The 19943-nt window shown below is 37.7% G+C and overlaps 1 protein-coding gene across 1 annotated transcript; it reads right to left on the minus strand.

The window, feature by feature from the left end:
- Positions 1 to 12994: 12994 nt before the first annotated feature.
- LOC143851711 (uncharacterized) lies at positions 12995 to 19346 on the minus strand. Its single transcript, XM_077361194.1, has 3 exons — positions 18901 to 19346; positions 15221 to 15506; positions 12995 to 14832 (listed from the first exon to the last, which is right to left on the minus strand). Exon 3 carries the CDS (start codon positions 14630 to 14632, stop codon positions 14222 to 14224), a length of 411 nt encoding a protein of 136 aa, XP_077217309.1. The 5' UTR covers positions 14633 to 14832; positions 15221 to 15506; positions 18901 to 19346; the 3' UTR covers positions 12995 to 14221.
- Positions 19347 to 19943: the final 597 nt, after the last annotated feature.

Raw genomic sequence — 19943 nt, forward strand, 5'->3', positions numbered from 1 at the left:
TCACCTAGTTGGAACTCGAGGATTGCTGAGATTGCAGAAAGCCTATATTGGTATAGTCCTTTAAGTATTGAACATGGATAAATTACTCCATTTGTAGTGTTCCTATAGTTAAGGGTGATATATTCAGTCAGTTCCAAGGTCTTAGGATCGATTCATTATAGGAGCAGATAAAGAGGTTCCCTAATAGTTCTGCAATTGGGGGTCTATTGAATGTTTAAATCTGCACCTATCTGTGTATAACCTATATGGTGGGCAAATTTAGAAAGTACCAATGTTATTTATGTATGGATCATTGGAAATTTGCCAAAATGTTATACATTGTCTGTAAGGGACTAAAGGTTTAATGCTCACATAAAGTAAATGAGAAAACCATAGTGTGATTGGTTAATCTAATTCTGACTGTTGTCGGAACACCTAGAGTTATGCTCTAGTATATTTTGCAGAAAGTCCTAAATCGTGGAAGAATGTCAGATTGACACTCAGTTGTTTCCACCTTGGGTACGGAGTTTATTGTGTACTCTAAGGGTTTGTATTATGCCTTGAAGTCGCGGAATTTTGTCTCCGGGTTTTATCTTGTTGATAGTCGACAAGTTACTAAGAATGTATTGTGATAATTCCGCTGCGGTTTTACAATTCCAAGAATGACAAATCAAGTAATGGGGTCAATGTATTGACATATTGTTGTGAGGAAGTTCAGAATCAGTGTGTATCTGAAGATTACATAAGCACCGCACTTATGTTGGCGGATCCTTTGACTGAGGGCTTGTCACCAAAGCTCTTCAGAGAGCATGTAGCGCGCATAAGGTTGGTTGACACTTTTGATAGCCTGTGACAGTGGGAGTCTGCATTAGGTATTGAGATACACTGTTGTGATCACATTTTTATTTTATGATTCTGATATATATTATTTTCTACCGCTCCATTTTGTGCACATTACGTAAATGGATTGTGATTAAGAGGTAGAATGTCTGTAGACTATTTTGGACCATATTTACATCTTATGCATGTATGCATTTACATTTATGTTGGTAAGTATTACTAATGATATAATCGTGGGGTAGGCTATTGGGTAGAGTTGGTGACGCAATGGTTACATGGTTTATTGTTACTAGTTTTTGCTGAACGGAATGTTTTATTTATTACTTAACTGACTTAAAGGTATGATTCTTATGTATGGCACAAAGATCTTGCTGGCCAAGTGGGAGAATGTTAGGATTTAATCCTAACAGTGGATGTGGCCTAAGCAAGATCAACGGCTGAGATCATTTTAGTTAGTTAAGTGTTTAAAGAATAAGATGTATCCCTTTATTGTGAAAGGGTATATTTGGAATGGGTGTAAACAAAGAGACGTTTGAGAGAAGGGTCAACGTGATGAGGAGTTGCATCCCTTCCCTCAAACGTCTATAAGAGAAGCCTCCGGTCCCTGCTTGTACACACTAATCTTTTCCATTCTCTGTGAATCCACGTCTAAGAGAAGAGGAAAACAGTCCCCATCACTATCTGTAGTGGAACAAGGAGATATACCGGAGTGGAACCATTTCAAGAGACAACAAGACAATATACATGGCTTCCGGTATGTTTTTTTACTATTTCAATTTCAATCCATATGGTTAACTGTGATTTTCTCAAAGTTGGACCGCCAAAGATCTGTTGCCCGTGTTCCTTTTATGATGAACACTTAGAATTTCTTCTTCTCTTTCTTCTTCTATGAAAATCTCTGAAAAAACAGAGTATTACCAGTTCTTTGATACCATGAAGTATCATTGGTGCTTTCATTGTTCTGTTACCATGGCGTACGGTACACGAGCTCGCCAAAATTCTCAATCTGATGCTACACTCGATAAGCTAAATGTGCAACTGGCAATCTTGTAGAGGCAAATGAGTGAGGATTTCATCGCTATTCTCCTTCCAATGCAACAGAAATTAGACAAATTGCCTTCTGATTTCGAATCCAGCAAAAGCCAATCTACACAATTCACTTTCAATTCCTTATCAAATCAAGAAGAATTGGTTTCCAATGTTCTTCCTAACATTCCACCAAAGAATCTAAAGCTTGATTTTCCAAGATTCAGTGGAGGAGATCCCTCTGCTTGGCTCTTCAAAGTTGCTCAATTCTTTTCTTCTCATCGAACGCCAGAGAATCAAAAACTTCTAATGGTTTCTTTTCACATGGAAGGATCGGTTATAAGTTGGTTTTAATGGATGTCAAACAGTAATCAGTTGCGATCTTGGCAAGAATTTGAAACTGGACTCAAGTATCATTTTGGTCCTTCAAAAAGACCTATCCTTACCAATTTAGAGGAGGACTTCAAAAAGAAAATTTTATGCTCTAAATTGGCATTTTACAGCTCTAAAAAGCCAATTTAGAGAGGGTGAGAGAAAGTGGGAGATAAAACCTAACATGATACGTCTTTGAACTTTTTTGAACCACAAGATAACTTTTTGCACTTTCTGTCATGCACATCAAAATGTGCAAAAAGTTGTCATCTCTCTTTCTCCCTACCCCACGCCCCCCTCTCTCTCTCTCTCTCTCTCTCTCTCTAAATTGACTTCATAGAGCCATACAAAGCTAATAGAGCGGAATTTTGTTTGAAGTTCTCTCTCTAAATTGGTTATTTAGAGCTGTAAAAAGCCATTTTTGGGTGGAAAAGTTTCTTATATGACAACTTTTTGCACCATCATGTCTCTCTTCCTCTCTCTAAAATGTTGTCATCTCTCTCTTTCTCTCTGTCTGTCAGTCTGTCTGTCTCTAAATTGGATTTTTAGAACCGTAAATGCCAATTTAGGACGGAAAATTTTCATTTCGAAATAGTGTCATCTCTCTTTCTTTTTCTCTCCCTCTCCCTCTCTCTCTAAATTGACTTTCTAGAGCCGTAAACAACCAATTTAGAGCAAAAAAAAAAATTTCATGACAAAAAGTGCTTAATGAGTCAGAAAGTGCTCTCTCTCTCTCTCTCTCAGTCTTTGGAAAGACAAAAAAGAAGTCATCTTTCTCTAAAATGGCTTTCTAGAGCCTTAAAAGGCCAATTTAAAATGGAATTCATTTCAAAATAGTGTCATCTCTCTGTATATTGGCTTTTCAGGGCAGTAAAAAACTAATATAAAGCGAAAAAAATTTCTACATGATAAAAAAGCAAAAAGAGTTTGCACTTCCGTTGCAAACTCGTCCACTACATCATCTGCATTGTATGCAACATCCTTAAGCTTTCAAAGCCAATCTTCCATTGCAGTACGAGTTACTTGCTGTTCTTCAACATATTGAAGCACAGCTTGAATGGTGGATTATGTGCTTGAGAGGTTTTTTATCTCCTCATTAACACCCCACACTAATTTAATCTCATTTATTGCTTCCTTCAATTTTCCGACAAGTTTATCAACAATGGGAGATAGTAATAGTTCCATCTTACTCATACGTTCTTTCTGTATAAAAGTGAAGAACCGGCAACAGTTGCAGAGACTTTTTTTTTTCTTAAGACTAGATTTTGGCTCTACAGCAAGAAAAGAAAGAGCATCAAGACAAAAAAAATATAAAGAATCAACAATTCTTCTTTGGATATTCATTGATCTCTCTTTCAATTTTCCAAATCCATTCTATACAATTTATGGCCGGCTAAGGACAAGACACAAAAAATGTATAAAGAATCATTAATTCTTCTTCGAACGGTCTTTAATCTCTCTTCCAATTTTTCAAATCAATTCTATTATGGCCGGCCAAGGAGCATAAGACAAAATAAAATAACACAAAAGAAAAGAAAAGGAGACAAAGAATCAATAATTCTTCGTTGAATGTTCTCTAATCTCTCTCTTCCAATTTTCCAAATCAATTCTATAGAGTTTATGGGTGGGCCAAGGAGCATAGGAGAAAAAAAAGTTCTTCTTCTCTCTCTCTCTCTCTCTCTCTCTTTTAAATTAATTAAAATAAATCTTGTCAAGGGGTTATTACAATTCCTAACAAGATCTTACAAAGCAATTAAAAAGAAACAGACAAGCTGCGTTTGTGCAATTATCAAAGAATGGTTGTGCTGATATCATTTCCTAATCAAAATATGGTTTTTTACGGTTTCGGAAAAGAAAAAGCATTAATACAAACCAAGATAATAAATGTTACTATAATCTTCCTATTAAACAATATTATAAATGTTGTAGATGTTGGGGAAGCCGAGGGCATTATAGTCATTTCCTCCTCTCTGTCCACTCCGTCACGTTAAAAAAACCCATTAAAACCTCAGGGGTGTCGTTGGTGAAGTTGATACCACGGGGTTAGAAGTGGAAATTGGCCATAGTTGAGGGGGTGTAAATGTAATTATTCCTAAATTAGAAAAACACAATTCTGATTCCAAAGGACTCTAAAGGATAAAGATTAATTTTAATTTTTAGAAAGAAAATCTCCAGAATTGTTGAAGAAAATCTCGTACAACATATCAACAAGAAATCTCCTAAATTTTGGATAATCACTCCTTCTCAATTAACATTAAATATGTAAAGGCCCCACATATAATGGAGAAGTTTTATATTAATTAGTCCGTCGATCTGGTGGTTGATTATGAGCCATTGATCAATATCTTGATCAGATCATCCAATCTATATGGCAATGGGACCAGATCAATGGAAATGATTGAACATGAATCCAACTCAATGGCTGTGTGGTCTGAATGTTTCACCGTGTCAATCCAGCGGGACCCAATGACGTTGGTGACATAAATGTGCAATCCCTACCGTTGATCTTGTAGAATATTTTGATTATAAAATGCAAAAAGATGGCAGATGGACCTGATCACTTAGATAGGACCCACGCGAGGCCGCAGATTTTTTTATAATTTTATACCCTGAATACTGCTTCGTAGAAACCCTAAATGTCAAGAGGTTAGGATAATCCCTGATAAAGGTGGGACCAACGGAAATGACTGGATCAACTGCCCCGATCATGTCCACATGACATGCATAGGGCCCACAGTAGGAAACTGGGCCCTACTGTAGTGGACCACGGCCTTAAGTCTCCCTAACAAATGATGCTAACCGTTAAATTGATGGCTTGCAAACTGATAAATGGCAAAGGGCCACATTAGATATGAAACATTCCTGTAAAGGGATGTCTAATTGCTATGTTGGATCCGAAGTTCTGAGGCTTTCAATGATTAAAAGCCTACGACTGTAATTTCAGAACAAAGTTATCACCAAGGAGATCTAAAGTATATATTTTAAGTCTTTCAGTATAAATCTACAAAATGAAAAAAAACACTTAAAATAGAATAATGAAGAGGTTTTTTTGTTCTAAAACAAGAATCAACCAGTCTTTCATTTCCTACACTCAAAGAAAGGCCAATCCATGATGGCTCTTAAGAAAACCCAAAGTTTGAAGCCATTGCAATGTAATAGCAGAATGGGGCAGTGGCATTTTTAACCCACACCTTCAGTTGGGAAATCCAATCCATGCTAAAGCCTAGGATTTTTTTTGAGGTAGATGAGAATAGATTGGTACTCTTTTCTTGAGATTTTGCCCACCAATGACTATCTACTCTAGTCCGGTTCCTGAACCTTGCTCGTTTACTTATGGGAGAGAGAATGAATAGGGGTGCTACTTGGGTCGGTTCGGGTTGAGATTTGCTAAAAAATGATTGGAATCAACTTGAACCAGGCCCAATTGTATACTAAAAGCTCAAGCCGAATTCCCAAAAATCAACTCGAGTTGCACCCCTAAGAATAAGAGACAATAGGGATACACACCCGAACGAAAGAGGAGTTCGGCTAAAGCTGGTCACCTTTGTATTCTTAGTTTCATTTTCTAATTTCAACCCAGTGTCCCAGTGTCATAGTGCCACTTTAAAATGAGTCAAAACATTGAGGAAAAAAAATCAGAGATCTATGGGTTTCCTTCACAAAACAATCCAATCGGTGATCTTGTCACATTGGGAGAGCAATACTAGCATCGGTGCTGCTAGGCAAAGAGGTATGCTCTGACCGGAGTAGTGAAACTTGGAGTATTATTAAAATCTAGTGGTGCAATTTGCATCGGTCGGTTTGAGGTTTTGTTTGAAAAAATGAATTAGAATTAACCCAAACTGGACCCCATTTTATGATAAAAGGTCAACCCGAATTCCCAAATATTGAACCGAGCTTCACCCCTATTTAAATCCATGTCGATAAGATTCCGTTGTCACACATTTGAATCTAATTGGAAAACATAGTTAACTAATGCAATTGAGGAAACTAAGGGTGCGTTTTTTAACATTCTTTTAGAACGATTTTCAGTTGTTTTAGCCTAAAAAATGAGAATTCTATTCTTTAGGAATTTTACATTTTCAACAACTCGTCTAAGAATTCATCTTAATTTTATAGACATTATTTTATGGAGCAAAAGTTTCTTGCTTCAGAGAGAATTGGGCGCTATGTCACGATCTTCCCCTCTCTCCACTCTCAACTTCTAGTGTGAAACATGTCCACTCTCCACCTTCTTAGGGTGAAACCACATTTTCCACATCATCTGCCGCACAGAATCAAGAATTTTTAAAGATAAATTAAAGGGATAATTACATTTACACCCCCTAAACTATGGCCAAATTTCACTTCTGACCCAGTGGTATCGACTTCACCAAAGACACTCCCTCATCTTTCTGACAATTTAAGTAGACCCCTTCCATCGACGGTCCGTTAGTTTAACCTGAGGGAATTACTTAAATTAACCATGGTTAATATTTTGAAGACATAAATACCTTCGTCACTGGTTTTAATTGCAGAGGGATTAGGGTTACGCCATTTCCTTCATCACGGCCACTGCCGCCGTCACCATCTCGCTCATTTTTAAACCCTCTTTCTTTCACCCATGACCCATATTTGAAACACAAAAACAAAAGTATATGTGTGTGTGCACGCGCGCACGTGTAGAGAGAGAGAGAGAGAGAGAGAGAGAGAGAGATATTCTCTTCCCTTCTTCAAGACACATCCACCACCGACAATGAAACTCCACCCCATGGCTACCACAAATCCACATTTCTAGAAAAAATACTGATAAAAACAAAAAAAGGCCTAAAATATTAGGGTTTCTGTGCAAATCATATATTAGGGTTTCTGTGCAAATCATGGTAATAATGTGAATGTAGACAAATAAAACTCCTACATCGAGGGTTTATGTTGATAAATAAATAAGGGTTTGAATGAAAACCTAATTCTCAGTTTTCACGTATGAAAACCCTAATTATTGGTTGGGGAAGACGAGGGCATTATAGTCATTTCCTCCTTTCTGTCCACTCCGTCACGTTAAAAAAACCAATTGAAACCTCAGGGGTGTCGTTGGTGAAGTCAATACCACGGGGTCAGAAGTGGAAATTGGCCATAGTTGAGGGGGTGTAAATGTAATTATCCCTAAATTAGAAAAACACAATTCTGATTCCAAAGGACTCTAAAGGATAAAGATTAATTCTAATTTTTAGAAAGAAAATCTCCAGAATTGTTGAAGAACCCACCCTAAGCTATGTTTGGATTCCAAAATTTTTTTAGAAAAGTTTGGAAAGGAAAAGTATTTCTAAAATTTCCTACCACTTTTACACATGAAAAAAAAATAAAATAACTTGAACCAGAGTTTTTATATGGTGCCCGACAATCAAGTACTGTCAAAACCATACCACCCTTGATATTTGATCCAACAGCAGCACACTTTTTAAGTAATTTTAAGAGGCTGCTGTTGGATCAAATATCAAGGGTGGTATGTCTCACGTACCATCTTGACGGGACTTCACGGTCGCCCCCCATATAATTTCTCCTAGAACCAACCCTATTCAATTTTTATTTAGAGGGACCTTCACTTATATGATGATATCCCCATAAATTAACCATAAGCGTATCATTTCTTTCTAAATCATGGAGAGAGAGAAAATCGTGCAAATTTTTTTTTCCATTGGAAATATTTTTCTTGCATTCCAAACAGGGCATGAAATCTCTTTCAATGCCACCAAAATATATTCTTACTTGCACATTTAGGCCATGTTTGTTTCGGATTTTGAGAACTGGCTGTCATTCAAAAACTGATTGCTGGGCTCAAATTTATGTTTAGTTTTGAGCTAATCCGGTAAGCTAAACCAGAGGGGATTGATTGATTTATTTAGGGAAAGCAGGCAACTCATACCGATCAGAAGGTACAGAATAAAGTCTTGTGGTCAAGTGGTAAGCGCCTTTACGTATAGGGGTCTCCAATGAAGGCATTACTTTGGACCAGGTCCAAGGTGCCAAAAAACAGTTTTGAACTCACAAAGCTCTATGGAAAACTATCAAACGGTTCACACAAATATAGAATTAAATGCACTTTGTTAAAATGGACCAATGGAAGTGCCCTTGTAGATGATTTTTTTGCAAGGGCACCCTTCAGTTTATAATTCCTCAACGGAATAGGAATGAAAATAGGAAATTAATTAATTTTTGAATAAAAACCCTAACGCCCGGTTTGTTTGAGATTGTGACAACCGATTGTGGGCTCCAAATCGATTATTGGATCAAAATTAAGTTCAATAATCTGTTTGACTCGCACAATCGGTTTTCAGAATCTAAAACGAACAGGGCCTAAGGTACAAACCCGTTTTATTCTAATAATTGTTTCCAATGCAAAAGAAATTTGAGAGAAAATTGGGAGGTGATATATTCGCCCTGTTTTTATTTCCCTAGTAAAAAAAAGGGTCAATATATCATTTCTCCGGTAAATTTTGAGTCGGATTAGCCTTTGGGTCCAGACTTTGATGACATGGGAGGGAGATAGAAGAGTTTTCAAGCATTATGTTGAAAGGAACAGGGCCTTACGGCTTGAAAGGAACAGGGCCTTACGGCTATTAGACTCAACCCGGTAAAGTTAGCATTAGGGGTGTAAATGGATCGAATTCGGATTCGGATTCGATGGATATTTAATATCTATTACCGAATTCGATTCAAGAGAATATTGTTCGAATTCAGATATTATCCATATCCGTTTATCTGATAAATTCGAACATTTTATTGCAACACTTTATCTTTCTTCTCCTTCTTACTCCTCGAATGATTTTTTCAAACCCTAAAACTAGACCTCTACCTTCTCTTACCAAAATTAACTCTCAAACCCTAAGATATATGAGATCATCTTCTTCCTTTTAAAACAAAGGCACAGAGAGAGGGAAGCGGTGGGGATGTATGATGGTGCTCGTAGTGGTCTTTGGGTTTTTTCTTTTTCTTTTTTTTTGTTGTATATGATGGAACGGGTTTGGGCTATTTTGAACAGGAGAAGTGGGAGTGCTGATGGTGGAAGATGAAGAGAAATGGGGATGGAGATGGGGATTAGGTTACAGATGGAGGTGACTGCCGGTGACGGAGGTGGCCGTGAGAAGGTGGAGAGGGGCGACGGTGGATTTTGGTGGGGGTTGGGGGCACCAAGGAATGGCGGAGATGGTGCCTCGGCCTCCTCCTTTCTCCTTTGTTTTGCTTCTCCTTGCAAACCTTAGAAGTCCCCTCTTTTAATTGCATTTTGGGTTTTTATATAACCGTAAGTTGGAAAATTGATCCGAGCCATCCATTTACCATCAATGACCTAGATGGCCTTTTTGCTTTAGAATTCTCTAGAAGCTATGCCATCTTCTTTCAATCACCACACCCATTTGTCTCTTTCATCATACAATCCACATTTGTTGCTTCATAAAGAAGCCATGTCAAACTCCAAGAATGCCCTTAAAATAAGAGATTACTCCATTTCCCACCCAAAACACTTTTTGTTTTTGTTTTTTTTTTTCTAAATAGAAAATTCACTTTTTTTTTAGAAACAAAAGATCGTGTGTCATTACTAAAAATAAATATTAACGATATTATTAATAATAAATAAAAAGGATGAACTTCTCGGATTCGGATGTTAGACATATCGGATATACCATTTACTAGATTCGCATCTGCTGAGAGCCAGATATCTCATAAACGGATTCGGATAATATCCGTTTGAAACGGATTCAGATAATATTCTCTTTAAACGGATTCGGATGCAGACGATTATTGAATTTTCGAATATCCATTTACACCCCTAGTTAGCATTATGTTGTTTTGATAACACCCACTTATTTATTTATAAACTCATAAATTGTCACATGTTGTTTTGATAACTACAATTGTAATTAGGGGGCGCGGTATCTGAGCTCGAGCTCAGAAATTCTATCTAAGGTAGAGTTTTTATATAGGGCATCTCCCATGTTGTTTGACTCATCCAAGCCATTCATTCCATAGAAGCTGACATAGATAGGTTGTTCCTAAGAAACCATCTCCATAGGATCCTCCTAACTGTTCGATCTGTAGAGGCACAAAATGGACCATATTGTGGACGTCCATTTTAAACCTCCACAAATCAACGCTTACCATGATCCTATGAATATGATTTCTTACGTACACCCTATCTATATTAGGTCCTATACAATCAATATCTAACATAACCCAAACAACATAAGCAGCCACCCTATTTCAAAACTCTACTTCAGAAATTCTACCTGAGCTTGAGCTTAGAAACCATTTACTACTGTAAATTATTCCCTAAATATTTGAATTGATATTGGCACCTATTTTCTACTTTCAAAAGGGAAATGTTATCAGCACTACTGTATTTTGATGAGGGCACTCCTCACTTTATTAAAAGTATGTTATGGTCTGCACCATAGGATGATCCAAACCGTCCATTAGATGGGCCACAGCCTAAATAGGGTGTGCCCCAAAAATTATTTCCATAGGTTGATCCCAACCATCTGATCATTATAGTAGTGCTGATAACATTTCCCTTTCATAATTATAAAGTTTATGTTTTCATTCTATAAAATTAGGTTTGTCACAAATTATACCCTAGAATAAAATTATTTCATTACCAGAGAAGATGATTTTATTCTAAAAAATTAAAATAATAACTCTCAGAAATGAGTTAAGAAACATGATTATGATTCTAGAAAGAATTCCAAAGAATAAAAAATGATTCTGATTTCAAGAATGGGAATCAATAGGATGGTTAAAGAATGCAACCTCAAACCCGCCTTTCCCGTTTCTCTTTTAGCCTGATTTTCTAGTTGAAAAAAAAACATGATTATTGTCACGCCCCAACCTGAAGGCGCAACAGGCGTCACGAGCCTGCAAAGTGGAATTTTACAAGCTCACAAGGCTAACATAGTCACAAAATTTGTTTTCCAACAAACTTCAAACAGACTCATCCAATTAAATAAAGTTTCCATAATCTTCGAATAAGCTGGAGCATTACTACTTAGAGCAACTAAAACTTCTCCAAAGACAATTAATTAACTATCAAAATCATCACTCTCCATCCCAACTTGAAGTTTAAGCCATTACAATTCTTCTACATTGTCCAAAGCAAATAAACTAGTCGGGCACCCTCCATGATCCCACGGAAAATCAGAATTCGGGATATGAAAAATCATAGAAAAACACGAGTGAAGTGAACTCAAAAGCCAGTAAGCAATATAGCACAGCCCTAATTGGGTCTAAGCATTCAAGAACAAAGAGTTAAAACACGTTATTCGAATAAAACATGATACGGAATAACTAGGCATATGTTCAGAATCCACATATTCATCAAAACTATCAAACAAAATATATTAGATATAGGCATGTACAAAACTGATAATCTCATGAGCATGGGTTGTAGATCACAACACGGAATCAACTATTGTTAAGCTGCTAGCTCGGGGTATCAAAATGCCACAACAACAATTGCTATTAAGCCAAGAGCTCGACGGGGTACCGATATACGAAAAATAACAACTATATACCATTATGTCGAAAGCTCAGATTGAATCGGTTTCTCAGAATACAAGTCGACAGGGCTAACGTACTGAACCGTTTCCATGAATGTATTAGATTGTTAGCCTTAGCCCACTAAAACCAAGCAAGAGCTGGGCCTTCAAAATGAAAGGAGGAAATGGTTAAGAGTTGTTCATCAGGTGTGCTGTAATAATGGAAGAATTGCTTGATCATGAAAGACCAGCCGATCGGATCTGTACCGTCGAACTTCGGTACATCCATTCGAATGAATTTACTATAGTTGGATTGAATCGGTACAATACCATCTTCCGAATTGCCAGAGGAATGATCATCAACATTGGTACGCTGGAAAGAAGCAGGTTGGGAACGAACCTGAAGTTGTTTGATCATAGCAACTAGTTCCTCATGTTGTTGGGATTGGATTTGCTGTAATTCATTGAGTTGTTGTTGATGAAGCTTGAATTATTCATCGATTTTTTATTGGGTGAGTGTATTTTCCGCCATTACTGTAAAATCGAAACAAAGAAGAAGAATAGACTCAATGAAAGCGCCAATGATACGACCCTTGAGGGTACACTCAGAACTAGGGGTGCAAGTTTGGCCCTGTCAGCCATGACCCGCCCTGAGCCCGAACAGGGTCAGGGCTGGATTTTCTAACTCTGAGGGCGGGTCAGGGTTCATTTTTTTCTGACCCTGACTCAGGTCGGGCGGTTTTTGGGTTAATGCCTCTGGTACCCTGACCCGGCCCGACCCTGAGTTTTCTATTATAGAATTGAACCATCTGTGCATGTTTCTTTTGCTAATATTTTCTATTATCTTGGATTGATGTTTCTTTAGATTATTATTATTAATTGTCTCTGTTGCCTGCATGTTGTTGAATTCATATTGTCTTATTTTGTTCCCTTTCTCTGTTTATTGATCATTTTGTTCCATATGATAAGTGGTTGCTTTATTTTTGGCACTCTTAACAGGTATTTGCACTAGGGTCAATTAGGGCCAGGCCGGGCCGGCCCTACCCAATCAGGGCCAATCAAGGCGGGCCAGGGCCAGCACAATACCCTGTAGGGCGGGTAATGGGTTGAGGTTTTCGGGTCAGGGCCAAGATAATGGGATCCAGGGTTGGGCTAGGCTTTTGAAAAACCCGACCCTGTTGCAGCCCTACTCAGAACAGATATTAGAAAGGAAGAAGAAGACAAAGGGAAATCAAGATTTCAGAAGAAGAATTTAGGAAAGAGGAGGGAAAAATACTTCTTTATTCATCATCTCTTGTCAGGGGTTCTTACATGTATTTATAGATTCACTTCAACAGTTTTACAGCTGGCAATTCTTCCTAACAAACTAATATTCCCTTTCTCTGAATGATAAAAGACATCTGTTTTACCTGTTTCTTCACTTACTAACTTTTCGTTGATTCTCTAAGTCATGACTACTTACTAACATAGTCCTTCATCCAGTCAGGCTTTTGCTTCAATCTAGATCTTCTGATGTTATCCTTCAGTTCAGCTTGATCCTCTAAGAATTCCTCATCCTGCTTATCTTCTCCTCTCTCTGTACTCTGTTCTTGTTCTGATGCTAACTCCTGCTGGATGCTATCAGCAACAGAATCAGTACAAAAAAAAAAAACTGTATAAGGTAAGCAAAAATGGGTGATAAATGGGTGGAAACATATCTGGAGTGCATAAAAACAACCCAGATGTCTCATAAATAAGGACATAACTCAGCACAAACAGAGCAAAAAAGATAATCAAATTATGCAAATGATGGTATAAACGACCGTTCCACCACAAGAATCTTGTTAATGTTCGCTGATATTTTCACGCCTATTATTACACAACAGAGAGGAATGCTAGACTGACGGGAGCCCTTGCAAAAATGATACAAATGCTAGACTGGCCACACGTCACTCTAATCTGGAAGAAGTCTATATAAATGTTAAATGCACTACAGTGATGTGCGGCCAATGGGGGGCCCCTTTCATCTCATGTTTGCAAGGGCTAGTCCAGCATTCATCTACACAAGAATCTTTATGGTCACAGGTTGGTCCCTAAAACCTTTTGAGTGTGCGCCTGCGCGTGCGTGTGTGTGTGTGTCAGAGAGAGAGAGAGAGAGAGATTAGAACTGGTAAGATCGTTATATCAAATACAAACCATCAAAGATAACATCAACCATAAAAAGCAAAAGACTCTAGCAACTAAATTAAATGAAAGAGGTAGTTTCAAAACTCTAGATTTTTTTTCTTTCACCGGAATTTATCTAAGAACCCGGGGCGGCACCTTACATTTTATTAATAATGAAAGAATAGTTACAAGAGTAACAATAGCAACATAATAAAGAACAAATAAAAAAACAAGTTCGGTCCATAAAACTTAGATGGAAAAAACTAAATAAAAAATCTAAACAAACTTCGTGTGATCTACGAGCCACCTTGGATTTATGTACCACTGTATCCATCAGATCTTCAAACGGAAACTCAATTGATACGTTGACGTTTAGGTGTCACCGAGTGAAGTTGTGGCATCGAATGAACTGGGCTTTGATCTTCATTGCCATGTACATCACGATCAACAGCGTGTTGCTCTGCAAAGATGTCAAAGAGGTCACCGTCTGATGGAAGACTGAAGATTTCTTGGTTGTAAACAGAATAGTCTTCTTCACCATTGCTTATGGCCATAAGAACATCTTCCTCGAGCTCGTTGCACATCCCAGTTGGCGATTGATAAGAAATAGGTTCATGCGCCATGCTCTCCATGAAGGGGTCACTGGATTCATTAGCATTATACGTAGAACACCCCTCTTCAATATCATGTACAAGATTACCAGTAGAATCATCACTTGATGGCACACTTGGTTCAAATGTTGGCGGTTCACTTGGTAGAATCATCACTTGAGTGTCTTTGCGATCCCATTGTAGCCATTGGTGAATCCTAGGTCGTTCACATTTTCAACGACCATCGGGTTAGGTTGCACTTGCTCAAGATTGTCTTTGACAGCTACTTGCTCAACTTCTATCGGTTGAGATTTTGCAGGTTTGTTTGCACCTCTGAAACTCTTATAAACCTTACATAGAACATAATCATCCAGCTGAAAAATAAAAGAGAGTTATAGTTAGTAGAAAAAAGATAATATCATAAAAATAACAAATTAAAGAAAAAAGATAATATAAGGCATAAAAATAACAAATTATAAATATCAATCTACAGCACAAACTAAACAAAATATAGCGGGGCAAAGTTAGAAAGATGGATTAAAAACGTGTTTAATACGTTGTTTTAAAAGTTTTCCTCAACATAAAAAATGATTTTTTTGGTGCACTAGTTCTAATTGAAATTAATATTAAACAACAAACCTACAAAAAACAATGCCGTTTAAAATGAAGTTTTGCAAACTATTATCATGTATGAGATTAATGAAGATTCTAACCTAACAATATTCTTATTCTATAATAGAAAATATTGTTTCTTTTACATACCATTCATGCTGCTGCAGGGATGATTCTCTCTTCTTCGTCATTTCTAGGATTGTATACTCTTGCATAAGCCAACTGGTCTTAATCCCCTTTGGTGGTTTTCCTCTAAATTAAGCCAGTGAATGCTTCTTCCCAAATACCATTCCTTCATTTGTAACATCCGTATTTTCTTTCGTAGCTTTCCAGAAACCGTGTCCGGCTGCATGATCTGGACGATCCCCGCCCTCATACTTCCGTTTTCTGGGCGTGAAGAAGTATCATTCATTCTCCACACAAGGCTCATACATCTCTGTTAATCAATAAAAATGGCATTAATCAATAACAATATTAAAAATAAAAGAGCATTGATAAATTCACCCCCTACATTTCAGTGCATAGTTTTCTTTTAATCTTTTAACTTCAAACCATATTCTAACAACTTTCTATTCCCTTTCCACCTCCAGCTACCAATCCCTGTAACTAACATCTATACTTTTCTTTCCAAAAATAGAAGAAAAGTAAAAAAATTGTTTTACGATCCATTTTATTTCGAAAGAAACCAAGCCTTAAAGAAAGATTTTATTAGTCTCCTTTAGGTAAACAAATTTTATGTATCTAAAATTTGTTTTAGGCCTATTTTAAGTTAAGATTTCCATTCCACTTCCCCTTTGTTACTACAATACTTTACACTCCGTTTCTTTCACCTAAAATGGCCCTAAAACAAATTTTAGGTGTATAAAATTTGTTTTAGTTACATTTTATGTTGAAAGAAAAGTAGTCTTAAAGAAACATTTTCATTATTTTTTCTTTTTCATTTTTAATAAATATTTCAAAGTAAGTTTCTTAATTTCGACACTAAATACGCGTATGTCCATTTTATCAGAAAATAACACAGCCTTAAAAGATTTCCATTACTCTTCTCTATTTTTAATACAATACCTAGGCTCCAAGTAAAATGACCCTAAAATTTGTTTTACATACATCAGCTAAAGAAAGATTTTCATTAGTTTCTCTACCTAAAATTTTCCTAAAACAAATTTTATTTGCATCGATTGTATCTGGAAAGAAACTGTAGCTTGAAAGAAAGATTTTCATCAATTTTCCTAAGTAAAATATTCGCTTAAAAAAAAAAACTAATTTTAGACATGTAAAATTAGTTTTACTGTGCGAAAGAAACGTAGCCTCAAAGAAATTAAGATTTCAGTAGTTTCTCTTCTCAATTTTTAATACAATAACTGCTCCTTAAAATCACACTAAAATAATTAGACACATAAAATTTTGTTTACGTCCAATTTATCTTCAAAGAAACATAGCGTTAAATAAACATTTCCATTCCACGCCCATACGTAGAATTAGTGTCACTGTAACAAATTTTATGCATGTATTTTAAAAGATGAATGAAAGATTGCCATTAGTTTTTGTACCTGTGGGACCCGGTCCGGGAGGGCGTCCCCCCACGGCCCACGCGAGCAGCGCGCACCTGGCTTTGAGAGTCAATCCTTTCTTGTTTATTGATAATAGACGAAAATCACCTTCTCAGTGAACTTAAGGCTACGAAGGCAATCCAAATTTCACGCAAAAGAGATGACCAGAGTCGCCACCTAGGTAAGGGAACTAGGACCCATTAGTGACACCGCATAATCTGCGATCCCAGAAAGTCTAGATCCGTTACTTGGTTACGAGAATGGAAGGTGTTAGGCATCATTCTCGCTCGGTAAACCGGTCTTCAATTTCAAAGTTTAACTCACCAAAATTTCTTTAGAGAAGCTTGTTTAAACTCTACGATATAAACTACAGGACATACAACCTTAATAATCTAATCTCAATGTGGTTCCTAGATGCATCATTTGAACACCTTGATTTATTTAATTCAATTTTGATGAGATCTACGTGACGGGCAATCTAATAATCTAATTTTGATGAAACCTAAATAATTTATTGGAATGAACTACTTTATTTGAATTAAGGTATAAAATAATTAGAAAAGTGAATTCTAGAAATAAACCTACAACCCTATTGGTGTGTGTAGGGTCGATCTGAACTTGGAAGGCCATCCAAGCTGCCTACATACCCAAGCGATCAAGATCGACGTAGTTCGATGGCACTAATCTAAGCTACATACGCCTAATGTGCCCAGGACCACTAATTTAGACTCGATCCATTGGACTCGACTGGTGATTAAAGCTTACAGAAGGATGATTGAATTATATTCAAATTGGATGTGATTTTGAGGACTCCATCTAAGATGCTATTCCTACATGTCCTATGCTAATGCAAGTAAGTCCTAGACTAATGCAATGCGACTAGGCATGCCTTAAGGAGGAAGATGGGCTATCTAGTGAAAGCTACTCTAGGGTTCAATTGACGTTGGGTACAACTGACCCTGACTGAGGCTTGTGTGACTCCTAACTTCTAGGACTCCCTATGACCCAAGATTCATTAAGACTTAAGACTCTCTAATGCTTAGGTTTCCCTATGGATCTAAGGATTTTTAGGGTTTTGTGTTTTTTGATTTTTATTTTTAATGTCCGTCCGTCGTCGCCTAAACCCTGGAGAAATTCCAAAATCGACAAAGGTCCTGAAAACCAAATGAAATATCGAAGACAAAGGAAAGAAATTCCGAACGCATGAAACTTCGAAGGAAAACTCCAAACAAAAGGAAATTCCGAAATGAGAGGAAACCCCGAACCCCATGGAAACTCGAAAGCGAAGAGAAGGAAGAAGGGTAAGGGGTGGCTCAAGAAACATTCTGTCATCGCCTTGACTCGGGAGGAAGTTCCTAACAATCGATGGGAAGACCAAACGCTGGCGACAATTCCAAACTCCGACGAAAGTTTCACAGACAAGGAGAGGCTCCATAAATCAGAAATGAAATCCGGACATCGACACAAAACTCGAGGGAAGAGGAGAAAAGGAGAAGAGGGGCTCTAAGTATTCATGAGACCACCACAAAAGAACTCCAATCATGATGGCAAGCTGAGTGTGACCTCTACTCTTTGATTTCTGAATGTTTTCGAAACTTTTGGGGTTATATTACTCTAAAACCTGGCCGGGATTAAATTCCTCATTGAAATCCTATGCCCGAAATGGAAAACAGACTACTCGGCCATTATGACTGTTGATCTGAAGCCTATAACAATAGCAATCGATTTAAAGACAAATGCTAGCCAAAAAAGTCACTTCAGGAACCACAAACACGCAAGTCACAAGGAACACCACAGATCAATGACCATGTTCGTTCACCCTGTGAAGACCTCAGAACTTGGAGAATCAAATTGGCAGGAAGTTCCCAAGAAAATCTGGCCAAAGCGCTCACAAAGAGCCCATCTCACCCTTTCAAAATTAGTTGATTATGTAATTCAGAAGTATTGATCATTTTGTTCTCTTAGGCTTAGTGCTTGACGCTCATATATGAAGAGCCTTGGTTCCCCTTCTCGCTTGTTCCAAGTTAGGGTTGGTTTGTGATCTTATTGTATCATCTTTTCCTATATCTAATAAATCGGTAGGGATCCCCGTTAAACCCCAGCTTACCCATCAAAAATTAAAAAAATGTTCTATCAACCTGTGACCAATCGTAAAAAATTAACTACAAAGCTTACTGTGAACTGTCTCTAAAACTGTTGTATAACTGTGTAACTGCAAAATCTTTTCTATTACACATTAATTTTAAAGATTGCAACCACAAGAAGTAAATAGGTGCTTACAGGTCTCGGCTCTACTTTTACAGCTCTCCAGCTCCCTGTCTGCGTTCTCGCTCTCTTTCTCTCTGCTCTACCTCACTACTCTGTTTCCCTTTTTTTTTCTAGCTTTGGACAGCAACCTTGGACATCAGATCCCCCTTCGGATAGCAGCTCCCCTCTCCCTCCACTCTGTTTTTTTGTGAGCAGAAGCTCCACCTCTCTCCTTCACTCTGTTTTTCGTGAACAACAGATCCCACTCTGTTTTTTCTTCACAAACGAAGAAGAGGAAGAAGAAGCAGCTCGCTCTCCCTCTGTTTGCAGCTCTCTCCCCCAGGTCTCACTCTGTTTTTTTTTTCCTTCTTTCTACTGTCTGTTCCCTGTTTCTTTTATGTTTTTTCCTTCCTCTACTGAAAACGAGAGAATCAGTAGGTGGGCTTGGTGACAAGGGGGTGAAAATGGAAGGTTGCCCGAAGTAAAAATGAGGAGGAATAAAAGGAGGAAATGACATACTTGCGCCTCGTTTCCCATGGACAGCCCCTTCTGGTGTGTTTACGAGCCTTATCTTTTCAATAAAGGCAAGAGTTAAGGCGTTTAGCGCCCCCAATCCTGGCCATGGGATGTGTGCCACTCCCATCAATTTAATATGTGAGAAAAAGGTAGGTGTAGACACTCCCCTATCCTGATAATTCACCCCCTGTTCATCATTTTGTTTAATCTTGGGAAGTGATATCTGCACCGCCAGACTTTGATCATTGCACCATTTAAGCTTGTTTTTTCTTTGATTTTGTCTAGACCTGTTAAGAAGTACACCTGGCAAGAATTGACCCATACCCACGGGTCGACCCGGCCCGCCCGTATTTTCCGGGTTCGGGTCAACATTTTGTGGCCCGTTTCTAGGTTGACCCGCGGGTCAACCCGGCCCGTGGGTGCCGATAGAGAAGTGTTATTTTGCCATTTTTTCAGTAGTCTTCATATTTTCAAGCATTTTTATGGTAGTTTTCTCGGTATATAGAAGCACCTTCTTTCGGTATTTTTTTCTGTAGTTTTACTTATTTGAACCATTTTTC

The sequence above is a fragment of the Tasmannia lanceolata genome, unplaced genomic scaffold (genome assembly GCF_043159265.1).
Source record: "Tasmannia lanceolata isolate RefF3 unplaced genomic scaffold, GAP_Taslan_0.1 ptg000018l, whole genome shotgun sequence".
Taxonomy (NCBI): domain Eukaryota; kingdom Viridiplantae; phylum Streptophyta; class Magnoliopsida; order Canellales; family Winteraceae; genus Tasmannia; species Tasmannia lanceolata.

Excerpts from the sequence above, each read along its gene's own strand:
- LOC143851711 (XM_077361194.1), bottom strand. The coding sequence starts at position 14,632 with ATGATTCTACCAAGTGAACCGCCAACATTTGAACCAAGTGTGCCATCA.